The following is a 23,915-nucleotide window of genomic DNA, read 5'->3' as shown; positions in this document are numbered from 1 at the left end:
AGATATAAAGATGAAGACAGGGAATGAGGATCAGGTATTATTGTTTCCAATTCTAAATTATATCTTAAATTCATTTACACCTCTCTATTGCTACCATTGTAAGTTAAGAGCAAGGTGGTACTGAATTAGTAAACTGGAATATAAACTCTGATCTTCTGTTTCCAAACTCATGCCCTTCTCACAGGTAACTAAGCATATGTCAAATCGTCACACCTTGCTAAGGGCTGACAATTTAAAAAGTTACCAACATATGCTCAGAATTTGCTCCTCCCCCACAGGTTTTCCTGTTTTGTCATTATACATCTTCATCATCAAAAAATATCTGTTAATTATGGTTGTAAACAAAGACTCCTACAGATATGATTCTGATCCTCCAGAAGCCTAAAATCTAGAACATTCATACTTATGTATATCATGGTGGGTCATACACAAATTAGATCATTAACTGAAATTTAAGTCCTACCATACACAAAGTGGATTCCTGATCACCTTAGATGTTCCAAGTCATCCAACAATAAATATCACATTTACCTTCCCTCTTCCCTTTCTCCCCCAATGACTCCTTACCTTCCAGGAGATCTCGAGCCAGACCTGGTTCTGCTCCTGTAGAACGGACAAAATCCGAAAGGACAGCATCCATGTCCAGGGTCATGTGATCATTAAGTACTTTCAGACAGATGGATGTAGGTAGGGCATAGATCAAAATTCAGGCCTCCACCTGAGAAGGAAATAAATGCTTAAGGCTCAAATTATGCTGCAACAGGATAATCACAGCCCAATTTCAGCAACTTCCAAACCAAATGGAGGAAACTATCCTAGCTCATTCATTTCAGGTGAATCTAAAAATAAACCAGTTAAAAATTTATTATGGAGAATAACATTTAATTTCCTAATTCCTCATTAATTTTTTAATTCCTACATGAACTGTAAAACCCTTCCAAATAATGCTTTTCCTCTACCTTTCTAGAGTATTGTTCATCCAAACTAATAGAAGGAAGCAGCCAGCTACCATCCTAAAGAACTCTCTACCAGCATAATTACAAAACATGGTGCCTTCTTTATTTCCTTCCTTATGCTTGATATACTCTGAAATTATTTTAATTAGTTGCTGCCTGAGTTCTTCATCTAGGATTTAAGTTTCTTGAAAGCAGTGACTCTGTGTTCTTGTTCACTGATGTATGCCCAGCATGAATCACTTGGCACTTATTTACTATAGTGTTTGGCATACAGGCCCTCAATAATACTTGTTGAAAGAATGAATGAATAATATACACTGGATAACTTCAGAGTTGACTTGTGTTGTGTTGCTAGCAGAGGAAACGGGAGAAGTAAATTGGTAGCTAATATTCCAGAACTACTCAAAATAAAACAACAAGCTATTCTGCAAAGTAGGAGTATGGATCCCAAAGGTTTATAACAAAAAAGTCAATCTTCATCCACTAATTTCATGAACCCAGGAAATATGTCTACTTCAAACATGCCCATCCCCAACCAAGATAATTGACTACCAAATAAGTTCACCTGAAAAAGATCTCTTCTTTCAGACTTGACTTTGGCAGAAACCATGTGTCTGACCTGACAGTCTGCCACAAGTTTACATTCCTCTAAGGCTAGCAGTCTCAACTGAGGAGGCAATAACAGAGAGAAAAACTCTCTCTAACCAAATTCAGTTACCTCACACAGTTCTCTGTAGAAGACTTGTTCACAGTCACCAGGTACACACTGGCCCTCCTGCACCCACTAACCTGCTGCCCTTTTGGGGAAGGCCAAAAGTAGAATTCTTGAAGGCAACAGGTGACTCAGGTAACTATCACTTCAGAAACATCTCTTAGACAACCAAAAGTCTAAGGGTGATTCTCAGATACCGTTTCTTCACACCTCCCCCTATCCCGGGACACAGCTTAATTAGTGGTGTGATCAGATCCTGATTTTCTTTCTTAATATTTCACTCCTTAGAAATATTAAGGTAAATAAACACCAAAGATTTGTGGGTTGTAAAACCAACAGGTTGAGAGGTGGGGCAAGATGGCAGCATAGGGAGTGTGGAATTGAGTTAGTCTTCTGGAATAACTAGCATACAGCCAGGAACAACTAGTAAATAGTCTGGAACAACTGTTAGGGGACATCTGTGACTGGACACTGTACACCAGTCTGGAATGGGTGGAATGGCTGAGAACACAGCATAAGAACTGTAAGCTCCCCAAACTGTGGAGCTTGCGCCCCTCCCCCACTGGCATGGCAGGCTCAGTTGGAACACTTCCATGTGGGAAAAAGAAGCAGTCTACTAGGAGGAAGGGAAGGTAGCTCAACCAAGCTCCAATCATAGTTTTAATTAATGAATATGGACTACTGAATACAAGCTATGAGCACAGATAAACCCAGAGCAAGCAGGAAAGGAACCTGGAGGTTTCTCCCGGTAGAGATGAGGCACGGGTGATGGAAAAAAAACTACATAAATAAATAAAAACAGAGGCTTTTGGAATCAGCTGAGCTCAAAATATTGGAAAAGGACTGTGTCCCAAGACAAGGGGCACAAAGAACTGGGCACCAACTCTGGTTCTTGACTGGTAACTGGGGGGCTGGGGAATGGCTCTGAAAAGGTGATTTCTTTCTTTTTTCCTTTTTTTTTTTCTCTCATTCTATGTGGCTCATTAGAGAAAGCCTTAGGCATTTTCAATTGTCAGTGCTGACCCAGGCATGGGTGGAGTTAAGATAGTCAAAAGAGTCAAAGGAACAAGTCAAGTGTATGAAATAAAACTCTAAAGGGGTTATCTTCCCTAAGAAAAGGGGAAGGCAGGGCCCAGTTCAAGTGGCTGCCCTCCCTCAGAGAACTCAGACCCTAGGGCCTGGGATGAAAAAAAAAAAAGGGCAGAAAGAGCTTAAGCTTGGCTTCTGACACTCTCAGCCCCTGGCAGGGTTTACTAAGAATTAAAGGCAATGTACTTCTTTACAGAGCGGAGAGCTGTGGGCTGACAAGCACCACCTGCTTCACAGGATAGGAAAAGCAGTGTCTAGAGGCCTCACAGGAAAACCTGACAACTTGCTGGGTCTCATCCTCAGGGAAACCTGACACTGATTACACCCTCTTCCTGAGACCTGGGCCCGTCTGGTCTGGGAAAATTTGGGGTAATCAAGGAAACCAGATGCCTAGACAACAAAAAACTAATCACACTAGAAAAAATGAAGATATGGCCCAAAGGAACAAACTCATACTTCAGATAAGATACAGGAATTGAAACAACTAATTAAAGATCTTCAAACAAATATGCTAAATCATTCAAAAATCAAATCAGCAAGATGAAAGGAGGTATGGCAAAAGAGATGAAGGATATAAAGACATTGGGCAAACATAAGGAAGAACTTGAAAGTCTGAAGCAACAATTGGCAGAACTTATGGGAATGAAAGGCACAAAAGAAGAGATGAAAAACACAACAGAGACATACAAGAGCAGATCTGAAGAGGGAGAAGAAAGGATTCAGGAACTAAAGGACAGAACCTCTGAGAATGCACACATAAAAGAACACATGCGGAAAAAAGAATGGAAAAATATGAGCAGAGTCTCAGGGAACTAAATGACAACATGAAGCACATGAATATACATGTCATGGGTGTCCCAGAAGGAGAAGGGAAATGGGACAGAAAGAATAATAGAGGAAATAATTACTGAAAATTTCCCATTTCTTATGAAAGACATAAAATTGCAGATCCAAGAAGCACAGCGTACCCCAAACAGAACAGATCTGAATAGACCTCGTCCAAGACACATAATAATCAGACTATCGAATGTCAAAGACAGAGAATTCTGAAAGCAGCAAGAGAAAAGCGATCCATCACATACAAAGGAAACTCAGTAAGACTGTGTGCGGATTTCTCAGTAAAAACCATGGAGGCAAGAAGGCATGATGTATTTAAGACACTGAAAGAGAAAAACTACCAACCAAGAATTCTACATCCAACAAAACTGTCCTTCAAAAATGAAGGAGAGTTTAAAGTATTTCCAGACAAACAGACACCGAGAGAGTTTGTGAACAAGAGACCTGCTCTCCAAGAAATACTAAAGGGAGAACTACAGGCAGATATGAAAAGACAGCAGAGAGAGGTTTAGAGAATAGAAATGAAGACTATCAGTAAGAACAAAAAGAGAGAGAGAAAAAAATAAAAATAAGATATGATATAAAATCCAAAAGACAAAATGGTAGACAGTAGACATTACATTGAGTGAAATTAATCCAAAACAAAAGGACAGATACTCTATGGACTCACTAATATGAACTAACATTGATGAGTGAAATTTGAGAGTTAAAATTGAGAACACAGATTGTCAGGAGATAGAAAGAGGTTAGAAAATGGGCATTTGATGCTGACGGAGTACATAAGGTTCAAAAGGATTGATTGCATAGATCCAGAAATGGATAGCATAATACTGTGTGAAGGTTAGCACTATATTGTAAGTACTCTGATGACAAAGACGAGTGTGAGTATGGTTGAAAGTGGAAGGCTAGGGGCATGCATGACACCATAAGGAAAGACAGAAGATAAAGACTGGGATTGTATAACTTAGCGAAACCTAGAGTGGTCAATGAAGGTGATTAAATGTACAAATATAAGAATGTTTCTAAAAGAGCGAGAACAAACGAATGTCAACATTGCAAGGTGTTGAAAATTGGATGATACAGGGGAAAAATACAATCAATGCAAACTAGAGGCTACAATTAATGGCAACATTGTAAGATGCTTCCATTAATTGTAATTAACAAATGCAATACACCAAAGCTAAATGTCGATAAGAGAGGGATATAAGGGAGTGATATGGATTCTTGGTGGCATTGTGGTTGTCTGACCTTTTCATTGTAATTTTTTATTAAGATTTATTCACATACCATACAGTCATACAAGGTATATAATCCATTGATCACATTACCGTCATATAGTTGTTCATTCATCACCCCGATCTATTTTTTTTAACATTTTCCTTTTACCAGAAAAAGTGAAAACAAGAATAAAAAAAACAAGAGTAAAAACAGAACACCCATATTGTCCCCTCCCATTCTTCCTTTAGTTTTTTTTTTTTGGCCCCGTTTTTCTACTCATCCATCCATCCACTGAACAAAGGGGAGTGTGATCCACATGGCTTTCCCAATCACATTGTCACTCCTCGTAAGCTACATTGTTATACAATCATCTTTAAGATTCAAGGGTTCCGGGTGGTAGTTTGATAGTTTCAGGTATTTACTGCTAGCTATTCCAATTCATTAGAACCTAAAAAGGGTTATCTATATTGTACGTAAGAATGCCCACCAGAGTGACCTCTTGGCTCCTTTTGGAGTCTCTCAGCCACTGAAACTTATTTCATTTCATTTCACAACCCCCTTTTGGTCAAGACGATGTTCTCTATTCCACAGTGCCGGTCTAGATTCCTCCCCGGGAGTCATATTCCACATTGCCAGGGAGATTTACACCCCTGGGTGTCAGATCCCACGTAGGAGGGAGGGCAGTGATTTCACCTGCCAAGCTGGCTTAGCTAGAGAGAGAGGGCCACATCTAAACAACAAAGAGGCATTCAGGAGGAGACACTTAGGTACAATTATAAGCAGGCCTATCCTCTCCTTTGCAGTAACAGTCCTCCCAAGGGCAAGTCCCGTGACAGATGGCTCAGCCTATCAAACCACCAGTCCCCAGTGTCTGTGAGCACACCAGCAACCATCAAGGTGGGGAAGCCCAACACCCCTGCATTCTGCCCCAGCTCCTCAGGGGGGCTCTGCATATTTTTTTCATTGTTTGCTTTTTTTTTTTTAATTAACTATAAAAAAACACACACACACACACAAAAAAAACATTTCAAACAACCAAAACAAGGGAATAAGAAAAAAACAACTAATCTAAAATTACTTTACTTACAACATGTTCCTACTCTACCCCAAGAAAATAACCTAACATAGCAACATTTCTGTGAACTTGTTCCTACCATACACACCAGCAATTAACAAACCATAGTCATTCCTGGGCATTCCCAGAATGTTAAATTTACCCACAATAATTTATCTGTTAATTTATCTGTTCTTATTAGGTTATTAGGTTATCATTCCCCCATCACTCTAATGTTAGGCCCCTACATTCTACAATACAAAACATTTATTTTACATTTTTTCACAGAGTTCACATTAGTGGTAACATACAATATCTCTTTTTTTGTGCTTGGCTTATTTCTCTCAGCATTATGTCTTCAAGGTTCATCCATGTTGTCATATGTTTTATTTTTATTTTTCTTCTTTTATATTTTTATTCTTCATTTTTTTCTCCTTTTTCTTGTGGAAGAAAAGGAAATGTCCTCATATAGATTGTGGTGGTGAATGCATAATTATGTGATTATACTGGGAATCATTGATTATTTACTTAAAATGGATTGTAGGGTATATGAATAAAATTGTTTAGAAAATAAACATAGAGAAACAAGTGCTGGAGAAAATGTGGAGAGAGGGATATACCTATTCACTGTTGGTAGGGAAGTAGAATGGGGCAGCCCATCTGGAAGGCAGTTTGGTGGTTCCACAGAGGGCTAACTATGGGTTTGCCATATGGTCCTGCAACTCTGTTACTGGGTATATACTTGGAAAAACTGAGAGCAGGGACATACATGGACATCGTACACTGGTGTTTATGGGGTACTATTCACGATTCGCAATGGATGGAGGTGACCTAAGGGTACATCAACCGATAAATGGAATGGTGAACTATGGTGTATACATACAATGGACTATTCAGTGGCAGCAAGAAGAAATGAAGTTGTGAGGTATGCAACTAAATGAATGGACCTTGAGGACAGTATGTTGAGTGAAATAAGCCAGAATCAAAAAGACACACATTGTAATGCCTCATTAATATGGACTAACTATAATGTGCAAACTCTGAGAACACAGGTAATCAGGGGAAGGCTTATGGTAAAGGTTCCTAGATTGTAAGCTCTTACAGCAGTCACATCTATTCATGAGCTGTAACGGTTATTTCTAAAATCTGAGATGATGAGCTGTTTGTGTATAACCTGGTCATTATACATGAAGTATATATTGGATATCTGAGTGAAACCTGAGACTCTGAGCCAGAGTTCAGCAGCTATGAGTGCCAGCATTACTCCATAAAGCAAATGCTAAAGAAGGTGAAAAAGAGATCAGTCTTTAATTAGAGAAATGAACAAAACAGACTTGGTTAGGAATAAGGTAAACCAGACTAAAGGGAAAAGGATGATATTGACTGTGTTTTAAAATGACTTCTGTGTGAGACCAAAAGAAGTGATGCTTATTTGGTGGAAAATCTGTATTTTCTGTAGCCTGCTATATAATATAATTTGTATGGTCAGTTTACTCAAACACCATAATTACATGGAACCTTGAATAGGTGGTGAGATCTGGTTGGTTTGTACAGGTTAACATGAAACCCCAATACATCCCAGAGTAATTTGGGCAGAAAATAAAAAGCATTTGCAAAACCCCCTTGAAGGACTGGGGAAAAACTGTAAGTATAAAACTTCTCCACCTGGGGAATTTCTGATATTTTCACAAGCATTGGGGACTACCATTACAATAAGCCAATCCCTCGATCTTGGAGCTTGCCCTTAAGAAGATTATTACTGCAAAGGAAAGGCTAAGCCTACTTACAATTGTGCCTAAGAGTCACCCCCCAGAGAACCTCTTTCATTGCTCAGATGTGGCTTCTCTCTCTAAGCCAACACTGCAAGTAAACTCACTGCTCTCCCCTCTATGTGGGACATGACTCCCAGGTGTGTAAATCTCCCAGTAACGTGGGACATGACTCCCAGGGATGAGCCTGGACCTAGCATTGTGGGATTGAAAAATACTTCTTGACCAAAAGGGGGAAGAGAAATGAAACTAAATAAAGTTTCAGTGGCTGAGCGATTTCAAATAGAGTTGAGAGGTCATTCTGGAAGTTATTCTTATGCATTATATAGATATCCCTTTTTAGTTTTTAGTGTATTGGAATAGCTAGAAGGAAATTCCTGAAACTGTTGAACTGCAATCCAGTATCCTTGATTCTTAAAGACAATCGTATAACTATATCGCTTATACGGGATGACCATGTGATTGTGAAAACTTTGTGGCCCATACTCCCTTTATTCAATGTATGGAGAGATGAATAGAAAAAAGGGGGACAAAAACTAAATGAATAATGGGGGGGATGTATGAGATGTTTTGGGTGCTCTTTTTTACTTTATTTTTATTTTTATTCTTATTTTTATTTCTTGGAGTAATGAAAATGTTCAAAAATTGATTGTGGTATGAATGCACAACTATACGATGATACTGTGAACAACTGATTGTATACTTTGGATGACTTCGTGGTATATGAATATATCTCAATTAAATTGCATAAAAAAAACAATATGTCACTAACTTGATTACTAAGCACTGTATGTTTTATTTGAGAGAGAGGACAAACTACAAAGCCTTCTCTTGTACATTCCACTAGTACAAGAGATCCATGAGTGCAGGGACATGTTTCTTTCACATTTGTAGCCCCCAAATCTAGCATAGTATCTACAACATGGTAGGCAGTCAATAAATGCCTGATGAATAAATGATTAAATGACTGGTGAACCTACATATCAGCCACCACCACACCAATCAATGTGAGGCTTAACTTAGCAGATCAGGAATTCTAGGGAACTTCATATCACCCCTATGTATGTAAGAGTCTGCCTTGTCCCAATCCATCTCTGAGTTTTACATCTTTCCAAAGATAGCTCAATAATACTGTCACGACTCCCTCCACCCTCATTTCATATGATTTTTACCTAGACCAGAAACTCACAACTAGTTTGGTGATTTTGGTCAAATTACTTACACTTACAGGGTTTCAGTTGTCTTCTCTACAACCATGACTTCTAAGATCCTTTCCAGGTTTCAAAAATGAACTTGTTCAGTTCAACACGTAACCATTAGCTATGATCCTTACATTCTCTTTCTGTCTAGGTATTATCAAAGTCTAATTTAGTTCAGTTTCAGTAACACAATTGCCAGAAAATGCTACTAATACATGAAGGATTTTTGGCCTAAGATACCTCAAATTCAAAATGCCAAGTTGAAAAATAAATTCGTTCTTATTATTTAATACTTAAAAACTAATTCCTTCAGAATTCATAAATGAATGAACAGCTTTTCCCTCACCTAATACAGGCAAGAATTCCTTCTCTAGCTTCATTTTAAATCATAGTTGGTGGTAGCAACTCAAAAACTTAAATGCATGAATAATCCAAAACCAAGAGCAGATGCAAAACAATTTTCTCTCTAAAAAAAAAAACAAAAACAACATGCATGCAAAGAAACAGAAAAATCACTTTAATAATTGCTGGAACAATGTGGGAAATATATAGTAAGCAAACAGCAATCAGCAAAAAAGTGCTCAGCAGGAGAGAAGAGTTGTCTAAGCCATAGGCATGTAGTCAATTTCCCCATCAGACACCGGCCGATGAGAACCATCAATATCCAAGGCATCATAGATCTCATGTGTCAACATAATAGATCACTTTTTTCAAAAAACATAAAAAGAAATAATTTAGAAGTCTGGTATTATCTATAATAACTGGCTCTTTAGCAAAAATTTGAACTACGAACCCAAAGTTCTTGGCAGCACATTCTTATATTTGATGTCTCCAAGGGCATGCCGTGGACTCTGCCCTAAACCCACCCAACAGGTGAGGACAGCAGCTTTTGTTACATCACTACCAACACCTGGCTTGAGTTTCTCAAATTCCAAATAGGGATATACAAGACAATTTACTAAGACTCACAGTTCTTGGTTTACTAAGACTCACAATTCCTGGCTCTGTCCCAGTACAGGGAAGAAAATAAACAAAACAAAACATTGGCTATCAACCTTTCAAATAAAACAGAGAAAGCACTCAAATATCTGTTGATTGAATTTTGTATAAACAAATCTTAACTGGAGTCAAAATTCCCCAATATTCCAACTGGAAGGGACTTTTACAATTATTTAATTCAATGTCTGCCTCATGCAAGAATCCTTTATTACATCTCTGACAGATAAATCATCTAGTCTCCACTTGAATACATGCTCTGATGGGGAACTCATTACTTTACCATGATGTCCATTTTATTGTTGGACAGCTCTAATTGTTAAAAAACTCTTTTCTAAATTAAATCGAAAGCTAGAATTTTCAAATACTGGTCCTTGTTCTGGTCTCTAGAACAATAAAATCTACTCCCAGGCATGATAGAATTTTCATGAAAAAATTAGCTAAAGCATTTCTTTACATAAAAATTTGTTGTGGATCAACATAGCAATGTTATCACGACTTAGCCAGTCGCCTTTATCTTACAAAATCCTTCCTTATATCAGTACTTTCTTGTACCTATATTCATTCATAAAGTTTGTACACACATCTTCCATGTGCTGACCATCCAATATAAACTCAACATGCTGAATAAATGAAGTCTTGTACCTTGTTCAAAATTCACTTCTGCCGCTATCTTTGCTTCTCACCCTACTTCCACTTTTCTTGCCATGACAGCAACCCAGAATAAAAACTGACAAATTAACATTAATTAAGCACTTTCAAAACACTATCTTATTCATTAATGGCAAAACTACAGCAAGTCTTATTATTCCAATTTTACAAATAGAGAAACAAAATAGGCTTGAAAAGTTTGGTAGGTTGCTCAAAGTCTGAACCCAGATATTCTAAATCCAAGCTCTTTTTACATTACCATACTGTCTCCCAAGGGAACAGAGCATTATCGATTCCCAAAGACTACTGATTCTTACCTACTTAATTGTTTTAATACAGGAAAGAGCTGTATCTATCTCTAATATTTATTAAAGACATAGACATCTGCCTTATATTTTTCTCACTTCAAATTCTACCATATTCCTGAGCAATTCAACATTACCTGGACAGTCCATCCAACATTTCCGTCTCAGGATTTTGCAATCTCATCAAATGCAAAGACCTCCATCTCCACTTCATTTCAACAGCTCAGTCCTGGACCCTCCCATCTCTTAATCTTAAACTCTAACATCTTACTCTGGTCACAATCTTATTTCCTTCCAGCTTTCCCTCTCTATCATTAAATCTGCTTTCTCACTTCATTAAGTCATCCAGTCCTTTAACCACCTTAACTTATTAATTCAACAAAAATTCACAGAGTGCCTAATACGTGTCAGGCATCGAGCTCAGGATTAAGAATACAACAGTGAATTAAACACAACCCTATCTTCAGCTTCCAGTATGGGGGGAAAACCCACAAAATTTCACAATTACAATAAGAAGATGTTGCGGTGGGGGAGGCTATTTCCTATATGGAGTCAGGGAAAGCTTCCCCAAGGAAGTGATGATAACCTAAGAACTGAAAAATGAATAGGAATTGGCTAGACAAAGTGGGAAAAAATGACTTTTCTGGGCAAAAAAAAAAAAAAAAATAAGGAACACAGAGTGAGTATGGTGCAAAATGAAGCTGAAGAAAGGGCTTAGTGGACCCCATGTAAGATTTGAGACTTTATCCTAAAAGCAAGGGGAAGCCACTGAAAGATTGTAAGCAGGGATAGGACATAATCAGATTTTAATTGTTAAAAGATTACCCTGGTTGCTGTGAGATTAATTTGGAGGGAGCACAAGTGGATTTAGGGAGAATTGAATAGAAAACTATTGCAACAGAGGTGATGGTGAGCTACACTAGGGTAGCAGTGGAGACTGAGAAAAATGGATGGATTCCACTTTGTCTTTTCCTGTCTAACTGAAAGTGAACACAATGATTGATCATTTCATTTAATTTCCTCTGAGAACCTAGTTCCCTCATCCTTCTACTTCATCTGCCCAACCTAGACAGATCCCACACTCGACTCCTCTGCCACTAATTGGAGCTGTTGAGTAAGACAAGATCACATAACCTTACAGAGAAATACCTACAAATATATGGTATTCAGTCTCACTCCATTTATTGAAGTACTGCAGCCTTTTGTTTCTCTTTGGTCAACACCTCAACAAATCCTCTTCAGCAACTATGCCATACCTTCCCTATTCTTTTACAGCCTCCTGTCCAACCCCCACCTTTCTTACTCCTGGCAGATGAACTCTACTTCACAGAAGAATTATGAAATAAAGCAAAAGAAGCTCCTTCAGGTTTCCTCCTCCTACCCTCTACCTGCTAGCTGCTGTTCTCTTCCCTACAAAACTCCTTAGAATAGTTAACATTCACTGATGCTACTTTCTCACCTTTCCTTCAGTCCCCAACCTAACAAAATGGGCCTCTATAGAAAGAAAATGGAACTGACTTATAGATCAGATCACCACATGCTTCTCACCACTTACCTAAACTGATCGCTTTGTAACATCCGATACTTCCTGACCACTCTTCTGGCCTCTCTGACCTGCATCTTGGTCACCTTTCTAGACTCCTCATTCAGTACTTGCACCAAAAGTTAGTGTATGCACAGTTCTAACTTCAGGCCTTCCATCTTCTCATTTTATATTATCCCCAAGAGGAACTTCATTTATGCCCTTGAGGACCCAAATGCTAATGACTCCAAAACTGGAATCCTTAGCACCAAACTCTTTCTACCTTACTTGATGGAACTGCACAGGCACTTCAAATTCAACATATGGACTCATTCTCTCAACTTTCTCCTATTCCTCTTCCGATATTGCCTGTTCTAGTAAATGGTATCAACATCTTCCCAATTACCCAAGCTACAAGCCTAGGAGACACCCTGGATTTCTCTTTTGCCTTATCCCACAAATAACCCTCTAAGTCTTACTGATTTTAGCCTAAAGTCCTCTCAAATCCATCAAACAGCTTCCACAGCTATATGTCTTATTGTTCTATCTCAGGTTTTCATATCCTGGAGCTCAGGAAATAGCTTCCTAACTTCTCCCTAACTTCATTCTCCAGCCCTAATCAGCCTCCATAAGCATCCACTGTGATCAATCCAAAATGCTTTAAAAACCTTCAATGGATCCTTAATGACTAAAACATAAGATCCAAATTGCTGACAAGCCCCTTCAAGATCTGGTTCTACCTAACTCTCCAGCCTTCAATACCTCCCACTATTCTCCTTTTTGTACTGATAGTTCCCAAGTATACTAAAGGTTCCAAATTTCAGTCCCTTTGCAAATATTGCTCCCTCCACCTGGAGTGACTCCTGCTCTAGCAGGTGAATTCTCACCTCTTCTATAAGACTAATTTGAGTACTACCTCATTTGCAAAACCTTCGCTGGGCTCCCATGTTAAATTGTGACCACTTCCTCCTCTGTGCCCCCCACTGCATCATACATCCTACTTCTATTATACAGAAGTGCACAGTATTTGTGTTTATTTAAATGTTTATCTCCCCCCTAAACCACAAACTATTTGAAAGTAGAAATCTGGTCTTGTTCATCACTATCCCTAGCATACAAGCACCAAGTAGGGGCTCAAATTTTTGTTCAGATGAACTGAGTTGTAATTCTACAACTCCCCACTACACACATTGAGTACTATTCTTGGTAGTAATCACAGTTGTATGTAGGCAAGTCTAAAGCAATAACCCATTGCAAAGACATTTTCTTACAACTGTTATATGATATTATTTGCAACAGCTTGCTCTTCCTAAACATGCTTACCTGAGACTAATATTAAAATCCTGAAAAAAGTCTAAAAAACAAATATCAGCCTGCATGCTCTACATACCCAACTACTTAATAAATAGGAAAAAAAAAAAAAAAGACCCCAAATTAAATGCTGATTGTTGTAAAAGAGCTGTACTAAAACACATGAGAAACTACTGGCCCTTTATTTTCTCATCTACAACATCCCCCAAAGCTTCCATACGCTCCATCAAACCCACTCTACTGGTTCCACTGATGTGTTAGAGCTGCATCTGGGTCCTCTCTAATTCTTCCCAAAAGTCACTGGAAAACCACAACATTCAAGACTGTCAGGAATTTTCAAATATCAGAGACTTCTCCATGTCTGTGATGTCAGTCCCAAAGAATCCAGACAAGGAGAAAGAGGAAGGACAGAGGCCTTTAGAAATTTCACACAATTCTTGATGAAGTGGGAGGAAGGGATGAATAATTGTTTTGGTAGACTGCTTTTAGTTAATTTGTGGCCTTTCAAGTCAAAGAAACAAAATAAAATCATCTTAGATAGAAAGCGGATATAATCAAATCCCACACCAAAGCGACTCATGGAAATGTTACAACACAGAGACAATAAGATGGGTCTGAAAGGAAGAAAAGAAGAGAAAGGAAGTAATATGTGTCAAAACTTTACAAATTATTTCATTTAAACTTCCAAACAACTCTAAAAGGTTTGTATTGTTAACCCCACTTCCGTGTTGTTTTCTACCTCCATTACAGTGTGTGCTCACAGAATCTTACTTCACCCCCCCACCCCACCCCCCCAATCAAACTTAGAGAAAAAAACCTCGATCTAATCATATAATTAACCATTCCCAAAACAATTCACTTGTTTACTGTATGCTATTGTGTATACCCAACAGTAAAAACTTCAGAACTGGTCCCATGACTATATCACTACTACTGGGACACATGTATGTGCATGTGGAGGGGTGTGTGTGTGTGTGTGTACACATTTAACTTTTTTTTTTATTCAGGAGTTTCTAGGTTTATATCAGGCCTAGAAACAGTGAAACAAATCTCCAAGAGACAAATCCTAATTCTCCATGTGATCTACTTTGTGGATTTATTCATAGAAACTGCCTTTTCCCCTGCCACCCAGCTAAACCGCTTACTTCTGCAGATATGTGCCAAAGGAAAAGATGGGTTACTTAGGAAATTTTATCACTTAAGCAAGCCATATTTAAAGAAACCATCTATAAAGAAAATCATGAAGGCATCCTAAAATCAAATCATCATTTTGGTTTTGATCATCACCACTAAAAGTAAAGTTGATCCTCATTATTCAGGGAATCCTGAATAATTTGCAAATTCATCTACTCACTAAAACTTATTTGTAACCCCAAAATCAATACTTGCAGCACTTTCATGGTCACTCATGATGTGCAGAGTGGAGAAAAATGTGAGTCACCCAATACACATGTTCCTAGCTAAGGTCAAACAAGGCAACACTCTGCCTACTTGTTTCAGCTCTCATGCTGGAAACAAGTATCCTTTTCATGACATATTCACTGTCATGTTTTCACATTTTTGTGCTTCTTTTGGTGATTTTGCTGTTTAAAACAGCCTCCAACCACGGTGGTGACGTGCTGTCTAGTGTTCCTAAGTTCAAGAAGGCCTTATGGAGAAATATGTATTAAATATGGAGAAAATACATGTGTTTGATAAGCTTTGTTGAGGTGTGAGTTATAATGCTGTTGGCCATGAGTTCAATGTTAAGGCATCAATAATATATTTTAAATAAGGTATCTTTAAACAGAAACACAATACAAGGTTATGCACTGATCAGTTGATGGAAACGTCTGAACCTAATCCTTTATTTCCCCTAGGAGCAATGGTTCAGTATTCGCTAATTCAGTATATGAAGTGACTTTATGAACATAACTACTGTGAATAACAAGAATTGACCACATTCTTCTAGCACTATATCCATAAGGTCTGAAATTTTGTAGCAAGAAGACAGGACAAAATTATATGTGGCATAGGGATATATTTTTATTTTCTATTGATAGTGTGAAGCTATAATATCCTTCTCATACACTATCAAGAAATCACAGCTATAGTTACCTTTTGAACAGGACAAAATATCAAATAAAAAACAAGAGAAAAAAAAAGCATCAATTTTTAACATATTACTTCTCCTTGCCCCAAAGTACAAAGCCTGAAAGCATCAAAGCATTATTAATTTTCCCCACACTGATATTTATTGGGGTTTATTTGTGGGAGAGCTAGATTTCTTCTTTCTCTTAGGAAGGGCCACCATCAGCACAGGATCCACTTCACTGCAATCCTCTCCTGATGAAAACCTTAACCTCCTAACTCAATCATTCAATAAACACTTACTAAAGACTCACTCTGTGCAGGCAGTCTGCTAGGTAAAGGGTAAGAATTAACCAAGACCTGCTTTCTAGAAGTTCCTTTAATGGGCTGATTCCAGAGAAAACTGCAAGATAGGTATCAGCTAACTTCCTATACTCAGCAAAGATTTCCTGAGTGCCAGACACCAGAGACAGAAAAAGATGATGAGGAAATTTTTAAAAGTGAGAGGTCTTTTCAAAAGCTACTAAGAAACCTGCTATTTTGGATTAGCCAAATCATACTCTCGAAGAATGCCGAACAAAAACAGTTGACCATAAAGGCTTTTGATGATAATACTTAACCAAGTATTTTGGTATAAGGCACTGTTTCCTTATCCTACTACTTTGAGAGGACTGTATTGATATATTCTTTGCTATTCTAAGATTCATATTATAGGAATATGATAGATCTTACCAACCAACTGGGAAGAGTTGTTTTCCAGGTGGACAGGGGCTAACACTAGATTTACTATAAGTCTCTAAGATCAAACATGTGGCAAATTCTGTTAAACTTTCTTGCTACCATACAGAGTGGGTCAAAGTAGTATAGGCAACCCTTCACGATGACGGAGCACCAGGCCAAGTTTTCAGGGTGGCAGGTCTCGGCTTTTCCTTCTCCCTTCCAAGAAAAGTATAAAAGGTATCAATTAGTACACAAGGCATGTGGCAAATGTCCCACTGCCTTCTGAGTCATTCTCCCTAAAATTAATCCAGAAAACCAACCCTTCTAAGAAAAGTCCTATCCCATTATTATTATTATTATCATTAGTAGTGGTGGTAGTGATAGCAATCACTGCCAGCTTTACAGTTCATAAGATACTTTCAAATATATTATCACTGAAAAAATGGAGAAGGGATAAAAGGAGTTATCATGGGTAACTATCTCAAACATTAAAAAAAAAAATCAAACCCATTAACTGGAACTGAAAGGCAAGCATTTTCAATATAACCAAGGGTCAAGAAAGTAAAAAGCACAGGACTGACAAGCAAAGTAAATCACAAATTTCTCCTTAAATTATGCCTTTAAATGTTAGGCCTGCCTACAACTCAACAACAAAAAGACAAACAATCCAATTAAAAAACAGGAAAGGAAAGTGAAAGTATGAAAAAGATACTCCACACAATCAGTAACCAAGAGAAAGCTGAGGTAGCTAGACTAATATCAGACAAAATAGACTTTAAATGCAAAAATGTTATAAGAGACAAAGAAGGACACTATATATTAATAAAAGAGGCAATTCACCAAGAAGAAATAACAATCATAAATATTTATGCATCTAATCGAGGCACCCCAAAGTACAGGAGGCAAACACCGGCAAAACTGAAGGGAGCAACAGACGTCTCTACACTAGTGGGAGACCAACACACACCACTCTCTTCAACAGATAGAACATCTAAACAGGGGATCAACAAGGAAACAAAGAACCTAAATAATATTATATATAAACTAGATCTAACACACATGTATAGAATATTGCACCCCAAAACAGCAAGATATACATTCTTCTCAACTGCTCATGGAACATTCTTCAGGACAGACAATATGTTGGTGCTCAAAAGAGGTCTTAATAACTTTTAGACTGAAATTTTACAAAGCACTTTTCCTGATCATAATGGAACGAAACTGGAAATCAGTTATAATCAGAGAACCAAAAATTTCACAAATACGTGGAGGTTAAACAACACACTCTTAAACGAGCAGTGGGTCAAAGATGAAATTGCCAGAGAAATCAGTAAATATCTCAAGATGAATGAAAATGAGAAACAACATATCAAAACTTATGGGATGCAGCAAAGGCAGTGCTGAGGGGGAAATTTCTAGCCCTAAATACCATATAAGGAAGGAAGAGAGACCTAAAATCAAAGACCTAACTGTACACCTGGAGGAATTAGAAAAAGAAAAGCAAACTAATCCCAAAGTAAGCAGAAGGTAAGATTAGAGCAGAAATAAATGAAATTGAGAACAAAAAATAATAGAGAGAATCAACAAAACCAAAAGTTGGTTCTTTGAGAAGATCAATAAAATCAACAAACCCTTAGCTAGACTGATAAAGTAAAAAATAGAGAAGATGCAAATAAATAAAATCAGAAATGAGAGTGCAGTCATTACCATGGACCCCAAAGAAATAAAAAAAGATCATAAGGGGATACTGTACACAACTGTATACCAACAAACTAGACAACTTATATGAAACGGACAATTTCTAGAAACACACAAACAACCTACACTGACTTGAGAAAAAAACAGAAGACCTCAACAAACCAATCACAAGTAGAGACTAAATCAGTCATCAAACACCTCCCAACAAAGAAAAGCCCAGGGCCAGGAGAATTTTACCAAGCACTCCAAGAAGAATTAAACCATTTCTGCTCAAACTTTTCCAAAAAATGGAAGAAGAGGGAACACTACCTAATTCATGCTATGAAGCCAACATTGCCCTAATACCAAAGCCTGATGAAGATACAAGAAAACTACAGACCTATCTCTCTAATGAACATAGATACAAAAATCCTCAAGCAAATACTTGTAAATCAAATCCAACAGCACATTAAAAGATTATACACCATGACCAAGTGGGTTTTATTCAAGGTATGCAAGGGTGGTTCAACACAAGAAAATCAGTTAATGCAATACATCACATTAATAAATCAAAAGAGAAAAACCACATGAACATCTCGATTGACAAAGAAAAGGCATTTGACAAAATCCAGCATCCTTTCTTGATAAAAAAACTGAAAGATAGGAGCAGAAGGAAACTTCCTTAACAAGATAACGGGAGTATATGAAAACCCCACAACTAGCATCATACTCAACAGTGAGAGACTGAAAGCTTTACCTCTTAGATTGGGAACAAGACAAGGATGCCCATTGTCACCACTTGTTATTCAACATTGTATTAGAAGTACTAACTAGAGCAATAGGCAAGAAAAAGAGAAAAAAGGCATCCAAATCGGAAAGGAAGAAACAAAATTTGCACTATTTGCAGATGATATGATCCTATATTTAGGAAAAAAAAAAACATGACATAGCTACTTGAGCTAATAAACAAGTTCATCAAAATGGTGGGATACAAGATCAATGCACAAAAATCAGTGGTGTTCCTATACACTAAAAGTGAGCTAGCTGAGGAGGTAATCAAGAAAATAATTCCATTAACAAATAGAAACTAAAAGAATCAAAGATCTTGGAATAAACTTAACAAAGGATGTGAAGGACTTGTACACAGAAAACAACAAAACTGCTAAAAGAAATCAAAGAAGACCTAAATAAATGGAAAGACATACGTTTCCATGGACTGGAAGGCTAAATGTCACTAAGATGTCAATTCTACTCAAACTGAACAAATATACCACACCAATACTAGGACTTAATAAGGGGGGGATAAGGGGTATGGGATGTTTTGGGTTTTCTTTTTTATTTTTATTTCCTTTTCTGGAGTAATGAAAGTGTTCTAAAATTGACTATAGTGATGAATGCACAACTATGTGATGATACCGTGAACCAATGCTTATATACTTCAGATGGATGGTATGGTATGTTAATGTATCTCAATAAAATTGCATTTAAAAATACAGGGAAGGGATTTGAATAGACATTTCTCCAAAGAAGATAAAAAAAATGGCTAATAAGTACATGAAAACATCATTAGCCATTAAGTATATACAAATCAAAACCACAGTGAGATACTACTTCATATCCACTAGAACGGCTAGTAAAACAATCAAAGAAACAAACAACAACAAAAAAAAAACAAAATAACAAGTGTTGGAGAGGATGTGGAGAAATAGGAACCCTCATGCATTGTTGATGAGAATACAAAATGGCGCAATGGCTATGGAAAACAGTGTGGCAGTCCATCAGAAAGTAAAGTATAGAATTATCTTATGACCTGGCAATCCCACTTCTACATATGACTCAAAAGACTTGAAAGCAGGGACCTAAAAAAATATTTGTACACTGATGTTCATAGCAGCATTATTCACAACTGCCAAAAGATGGAAGCAACCCGAGTGTCCATCAGCAGATGAACGGATAAACAAAATGCAGTGTTTACATACAATGGAGTGTTATTCAGTCATGAAAAGGAATGAAGTTCTAATACATGCCACTATATGGATGAACCCTGAAGACATCATGTTGAGTGAAATAAGTCAGACACAAAAAGGACAGATATTGTATGATTCCTCTTCTACGAAACAATTAGAATGTGCAAATTCATAGAGACAGAAGGTAGAGCACAGGTTATGGAAGGGAGAGGATAGGAAGTTAATGCTTAATGGGTGCAGGGTTTCTGTTTGGGGTGACGGAAAAGTTTTAGCTATGGATGGTGGTGATGGTGGCAAAACATTGTGAATGTGATTAATGTCACTGAATTGTATGCCTGAGAGTGGCTGAGGTAGGAATTCTATGTTGTACATATGCTACAACAATTTTAAAAAAGAGAGAGAGAGACTAAAGAGACATTGACAATTACATACAATACATTCTAGACCGGCTCTAAAAAGGGAAATCATTTCCAAAAAGACATTACTGAGACAACTTAAAAAAACTGGAATATAGACTGCAAGCTTTATATCAATGTTAAATTTCTTAACTTGACAACTATACTTAATCTGGGTACATAAGTGAATATCCTTATTCTTAGGAAATATATATGGAAATATTAAGCTTTAAAGTGCAGCCTACTCTCAAATGTTTAGAAAACAGAGAGATAGATACATAAAGATAGATCGATATAGAATGATGTAACAAAGGTGACAAAACGTTAAACGTTGGTAAATCTGGGTATCTGGGAAAGAGGTATATTGAAGTTCTCTGTATTGTTTCTACTATCTTTGCAACTATTCTGTAAGTTTGAAATTATTTCAAAATAAAAAGTTTTTTAAAAATGTTAGGCCTGATTGATTCAATTTGTAAATGTTAAGATAATAGTCTCAAAAAGAACTGGATTTTATAAATCTTTATTACCCCAATCCCTTTTCTAGATGCTTTACCCACAGTTAAATGTTTAATAAATATTTCGTTAAGGAAGGAATACTTAATGATAAGGAAACTGCCCTAAGAAAACCAACTGACAACACTCAGATTTCAAATACATTTTTAAGATCTAACTAACACTTGTTATGTATCAAGCATTGGGTTAGACACATCCACATAAATCATCTCATTAACCTCATGAACCATGTCCAAATATTTCTGGATCCCCAACACTAAATAGTTCTAATACTTGCAACTTTGATCCCACCTAATCCTAGAACTCAACAGGCGCTCAACTGCTACTGGAACTCAACTCCTCACTCTCACAGACTCTCAGAAAACATTTTTTAAAATGCTTTCTACTAGGTAATTCTCAAAAGACATCCTTGTGCCTATTTTTAAGATCTTGACTCCAGAATAAATATCACTCACCCCAGTTATGGCACATGATGATAAAGGACATAATCTAAAACAAGTACTCTCTTAGATCACACAAGCTAAAGAACAATCCTAGAATGCTAACAAAAACTGAATTTATGCTGGGCAGAAGACATTGGATTTTAACATTCTTTCCAACCCCAAACTATTTTCTAGTCCTCGGAATACAGAAAGTCTTTTTTATTTAAATGAACTTGGAAGGCAAGTTTGTCAGATCAAGAGTCCCCACTCACTCATCAGAGAACTAGGAAAAAAAGAAAAAAATATTCCAACTGGCATGACCAAATTACAATGTTAACAACACATTACTCACCATTGTGCAACAAGCAAGAACTTGCAAGTGGGCAAGGAACTTTCAGGAAGCCAAGGAAATAAACAAAACTCTCCCAGTCCTCAAAGCACAAATGCATCCAAATACGAAAGCATGTCACATTGTCCAGTTTATACCCAGGTATGAGTGGGTGGAGGGTTGGAGGGGGAGGGGATGGAGAAAGGGGACAGCATTATTGGGCAGGTTGCTTATCAGCTTCAAGATAGATTTCTTTCTTGGATTCATCAAGAACCTTTTTTAGCAAGAAAATACTGGGAACTCCACCTATTTTTATGACTTGATTTATCTATGTATTCCCAGAGAACATATAACATATGTAAATGGAGGCATAATATAATGGTCACAGGCAACCTTTGGCATCAGTCAGATCTACATCTAAATGCTAGCTGTCACTTTCTTGCTGTGTGACCTTGAGCAAGTTATTTAACTTCTCTGTGCCTCAGCAGGAACCTCATCTGTCTTACTCATTGTGGAATTCACAGCACCTTGAATACTGCCTAACCCACAGTAATAAATATTTGTTGGATGAATTAATCTGTAAAATAGGTTATTAGAGTATCCACCTTAAGGAATTGTTGTATTAAATGAGGTAATATAGAAAGCATTTAGTATAATGTGTGACTCGAGTAGGTTATTAAATATCAAAGTTTTCTTCTCTTTACTCACCAGCCAGATCAGAAGCTATGACAGAAGAGCTATACCACAGACTAAGATGAGATAAGGGTATAGAAGCCAGACACTGGAAGATGTTTACTATTCAGGACCTAGTCATAAAATCCAGAAATATTTAGTCTTGGCAGATGAAATTAAATAACAGTGCCAGGCCCTTATAGTAGATGCACAATAAATGCTAGATGATTCAGAAAGTACTATCTTGAATTCGTCGGTATCTATTAGCAGATAGATAAAAGCATGCCCCCCAAAAAAGGGAGGGGGTGAAAGAGTCATGTCTTAAATATGACTGTCTACATATTTAAAAACCAAATACACAGGATTTTTAGAATTCTAGTCAATACTCTAAAAAACCTCCCATTAGTAAAAACACTTTTTTTTTGATTACTACAAGAAAAATTGCTTTTTTTTTAGCAATAAGAAAAAAATGATAAAAAGAAAAATAGCATGTCATACAATACAATATACTAGTAAGGACAGCAAATAACACATTATTTACTCTCCTTTTTAGTTAATAAGATCTGTGGAGGTAAACTGTTCTTAACTCCTGGCAGAGTAAATAAGCCTAAAAGATCTCAGTACCAAACTCTCCTCCTCCTTTTACTTCAAAAAGATTAATGGGACCTTTGAGGCTACTTCAACTACTGCTCACAACCAAAGCCACTGATCTACATGCTAGAAGCAACTTTTTCATTTTCAAAATTGGGAGTCAGAATATACAATTAAATCCAAAATCTGAAGGAATCTTATTCCTTGAATATGAAGAGTTGAATCACAGAAGACAGCTCTAAGGAACCCAGACCACTGCTACATTATAAACTTGTTAGACAGAAGTATACAAATGAAGTGTCTAAGTGTAAGGAAAAACTATGCAGAACTGAAACAGTTTGTGGTTAAACCTCATCATAATGTGGTCTCCAACTTCCCATTTCACTTCCCAGGCATCAGCTCTGTGTTTTTAACCACTTGACAATATGATATAGAAAGAGCACTGAAAAGCAGTCAAAATAATGGGCTCTATATCACATTCTAGTATGTACTACATATAAAAAATTAACCAGTCACTTAAACCCTCTAGACTTGGTGTTTTTCAAACCTTTCCACCAAGGTACCCCATTTGGACAGTAGAGTATCAGAAATCCAAATTCAGCTTACCTACTGCTATAACCAGACTGAAAATGAGCGCATTGTTCTTATCTATCCCTACCCCACAGCAACCAGTTACCAAACTGTTTATTTTTCCTCAAAAACTCAAATCTCTCTCTTTCTCCATTACCATCAACTTTATAGGCTCCTTTCCCTGGATTATTAAAATAAACATCTAACTGGTCTCCCTTTCTCCATTTTACACCACACTGCTGAATCAATTTTCCTAAAATACTAATTTATACATACAATTCTCTGCTTGAAGATTTTTCACTGTCAGGATATAAACCAAACTCCTTAGCCTGAGATTTAAAGCCCTCTCCAATTTATCCAACTCTCCAACT

General features: G+C 37.2%; 1 protein-coding gene across 6 annotated transcripts in view; it reads right to left on the bottom strand.

The window, feature by feature from the left end:
• Positions 1–23,915, bottom strand: part of OTUD7B (OTU deubiquitinase 7B) — a 59,378-nt gene that overhangs the window by 23,952 nt on the left and 11,511 nt on the right. For 4 of the 6 annotated variants that reach the window (XM_037826124.1, XM_037826127.1, XM_037826129.1 and 1 more), the window contains exon 2: positions 568–718. In XM_037826124.1, coding sequence (XP_037682052.1) covers positions 568–652 — 85 coding nt within the window. In that variant the 5' untranslated portion in view covers positions 653–718. Of the gene's footprint in view, positions 1–567; positions 719–16,421; positions 17,254–23,915 lie in introns of those variants that run through there. The other 2 variants (XM_037826128.1, XM_037826126.1) reach the window with 2 other exon arrangements.

This window comes from Choloepus didactylus, chromosome 2, assembly GCF_015220235.1.
Source record: "Choloepus didactylus isolate mChoDid1 chromosome 2, mChoDid1.pri, whole genome shotgun sequence".
Lineage (NCBI taxonomy): Eukaryota > Metazoa > Chordata > Mammalia > Pilosa > Megalonychidae > Choloepus > Choloepus didactylus.
Note: the sequence above shows the minus strand (reverse complement) of the source record. Positions and strands in the feature narration are given on the sequence as shown.